Source organism: Pygoscelis adeliae, unplaced genomic scaffold (assembly GCF_000699105.1).
Source record: "Pygoscelis adeliae isolate BGI_AS28 unplaced genomic scaffold, ASM69910v1 Scaffold456, whole genome shotgun sequence".
Taxonomy (NCBI): Eukaryota; Metazoa; Chordata; class Aves; order Sphenisciformes; family Spheniscidae; genus Pygoscelis; species Pygoscelis adeliae.
The window spans coordinates 89,421-92,422 of NW_008825007.1; the positions used below are offsets into that span (position 1 = coordinate 89,421).

Sequence of the window (3,002 nt, forward strand, 5' to 3'; positions counted from 1 at the left end):
GGAGAGCAGAGCCCCGCGGGGCCGCGTGGGGCGAGCGCCTGCCTGCGCCCCACAGACCCTCCTCTTTCCGTCCGTCCATTCGTCCGTCCCTCCAGAGCCGCCGGCCCCGCTGCAGGCGCCGGGCGCGGGAGACGCTCCGTGGCCTGCCACCGTCCCCTCCTGCAGACCGCTCAGTGGTTATTGCGATGAAACTGAAAACTATGAACGATACTAATTTCTCAAGCATTCCTATGGCACTTGCATTGTTCTGCATAATTTGAGCGGGTTGTAGGGGAAGAGATTAGAGGAGGAAAAAAAATACCCTCGGAAAAGTCAATGGAAGGACCAAGAGTCATATTTCCGACTCCCTCCTGTATGACCGCTGATCCAACGCTATTGTGGCTTGAAGCCTATCGAACTCGTGCCTGTTGTCCGGGCTCAGGTCCTCCAAACCCCGGCTGTCATCGTCTTCCTCTTCCTCGTCGCGGCTCATGAAGGCCAGCTCATTCTCGTAGCAGAAGGAGTTGGTGCTGGGCAGTAGGAATTTGTTCTCCACCAAGTCCTTGGCGCTGCAACGGGGGGTGGACGGGACCTCGTAGGTTTTGTGGAAGTGGGAATAGTCTACTTTGTACTGGTTTTTCTCCTCAAACAAGACGGGCTCGAAGCGGTGGCCCCAGAGGATCTCACTGGCCAGGTAGGAGCTCCGAGCTTGTGTCGTCATAGCGGTGGCTTCTACCATGCCTTCCAGGATGACCACGATCTCAAAGTCGTCTGTCTCCAAGTCCTGGCGGCTGATCCCAAACAAGGGGCTGTCTTCGTTGATCTCATGGAGAATGGTGATGGGAGACACCAAGAAGATACGGTCCAAGCCTTTATCAAAGCCCACATCGATGTCTATTTGGTCGAGCGGTATGTACTCCCCTTCTTCTGTGATCCTGGGCTTAATTAGCTGAGCTCGTACGTGGGCTTCAACTATGTGGCTTTTCCGGAGGTTCCCAACTCTCCACATCAAGCAGAGTTTTCCATCTCTCATTGCCACTACTGCATTATGGCTGAAAAGTAATGTCTGGGCCCGTTTTTTGGGCCTGGCCATCTTTGCCATTATTGCACCAATCATGAAAGAGTCAATTATACACCCCACGATGGACTGAACCACCACCATGAAGACCGCGAGCGGGCACTCCTCCGTCACGCAGCGGAAGCCGTAACCAATAGTCGTTTGGGTCTCGATGGAGAACAGAAAAGCAGCCACAAAGCCATTGACCTGCAGAACGCAAGGCTTGAAGGTATCGTCTCCACCCGGGTTTTCTAGGTCTCCGTGAATGAGTGCAATTAGCCAGAATATCAGCCCAAACAATAACCAGGACACCAGAAATGCCAGGGAAAAGAGCAAGAGCATATACCTCCAGCGGATGTCAACACACGTGGTGAACATGTCTGCAATGTACCTCTGCGGCTTGTCATCCATGTTGGTGAACTCCACGTTGCACTGACCATTCTTCTTTACAAACCTGTTCCTGCATTTCCTCCTGGTGTGGATTTTCCCATTGCCAAAGCCGTTGATACCTGGCATGGTGGTCAACCTCAGCCCGTCTTCCTCAGAGGACACGATGCTGTAAGGGTTGACTCTGCCTGCAGTCATCCCTGAGCCAAGCCCACAGTGAAGGTGAAGGGTCTTGCGACTCCTGGCGTCCCCCTGGCCCACCCCTGCCCACCCCCCAAATTCTGTTGCGGTGGAAGAGAAGTCCCAAGCTTCCACGTCTTGGCTTTCACGTCACCACGCGGATCCCGTGAGAGGCTCTGCAATGAGAAAACAAAGACACGGCCATTACCTCTCATGGCAAAGGGACCCAAGGGCGTGTTTGGCCATGGGTCTGACGGGGTGGGTGGCTGCATGTTGAGCGAGGACCCCCCCCACTGCCCTAACTCTCCCTCCTGTGGCTAGGCTGTTCCCAAAAAACACACAGGAGGAAGGAAGACTGTCTTAGAGTTTGTTCTTTTGTACTACAAAGTGAGTGAGCAAACCTTGCTGGGGAGATGCGGCATTTCTGGGAACCCCAACGACACCAGTGGATGAAAAACCTTGGTAGCACTGGAGTCTCTCCCCTTCGCTTTTCTCATGAGCTCTGCTGTCGGAGCAGGGTCAGGCTGCTGGAGAGGAAAGCAGAGAGGTCAAGCTGCTCTCCTTAGCACAGAGATATTAATAAAGGTATGCCTGAAAACAGCTCCATTAGTTCACATTGCCTGTGCCAGATGGACCGCTGCCCAGCACATCGCGGCGGCGGTTGCCCAACCTCCTGAGCACCAGCTCTTCTGGGGTCGAGGGAAACCACAGGGAGATGTGGATTTAACCTCCGTCCCCCAGGCCGGGGATGGGAGAGGACATGGCCAATGTGCAGCCGGTTGGAGAAGGCCCAAGGAAGGCACTCGCTTGGTGCAGATGTCCTGAGGAGCAACTTTCCCAACACATCCATGGGGACACGGAGCCATCCACGGTCACAGATGGGTTTTGCTGGCCAAGTCTTATGAAGGGACAACTGCCGCTGGGGAACGGGGAGCTGTTTTGATCCCTTCTGGAGGGCTCAGCCACAGAGTCAGGGACCTACACTCAGCTTTGCCTGGGAGAGAGGTGGGAGCAGCATGGACACAGGCAAGGTGTCCCAAGTCGGGTGGGCTCCCTGATGCCTCTGCGATGGCACGTGGGGCTGCATCAGGCAGTGGACGGGATTGTGGAGAAGCCACGTGGCACATCCCAAGCACCCCAAAGAGATGGCTCTGCAAGAGTGCTCCCCCAACCACCCCCTGCTGCAGCTCATCCTATTCTTCAGCGACGTGGGATGTGTCACTGGGGATGAAACCACCTTGCTGGCAAGGAGACCTGCATGGGGCAGCAATGTGGTGGGGCAGCAGGTGCAGAACCCCCCCACGACACCGCGTCCCCTCAGCGCAAAGGTGCACGGCTCCTGCCTAGAGGTGCAGGTGAACCCGCCGGGCTGTACGTGCTGTAGACCAGCACCAGTGCC

At 55.9% G+C, this 3,002-nt stretch overlaps 1 protein-coding gene across 1 annotated transcript in view; it reads right to left on the reverse strand.

The window, feature by feature from the left end:
- Positions 1-155: 155 nt before the first annotated feature.
- Positions 156-3,002, reverse strand: part of LOC103918787 (ATP-sensitive inward rectifier potassium channel 12) — a 30,390-nt gene continuing 27,543 nt past the window's right edge. The window contains exon 2 of the mRNA XM_009326189.1: positions 156-1,779. Coding sequence (XP_009324464.1) covers positions 332-1,621 — 1,290 coding nt within the window. The 5' untranslated portion in view covers positions 1,622-1,779 and the 3' untranslated portion in view covers positions 156-331. The remainder of the gene's footprint in view (positions 1,780-3,002) is intronic.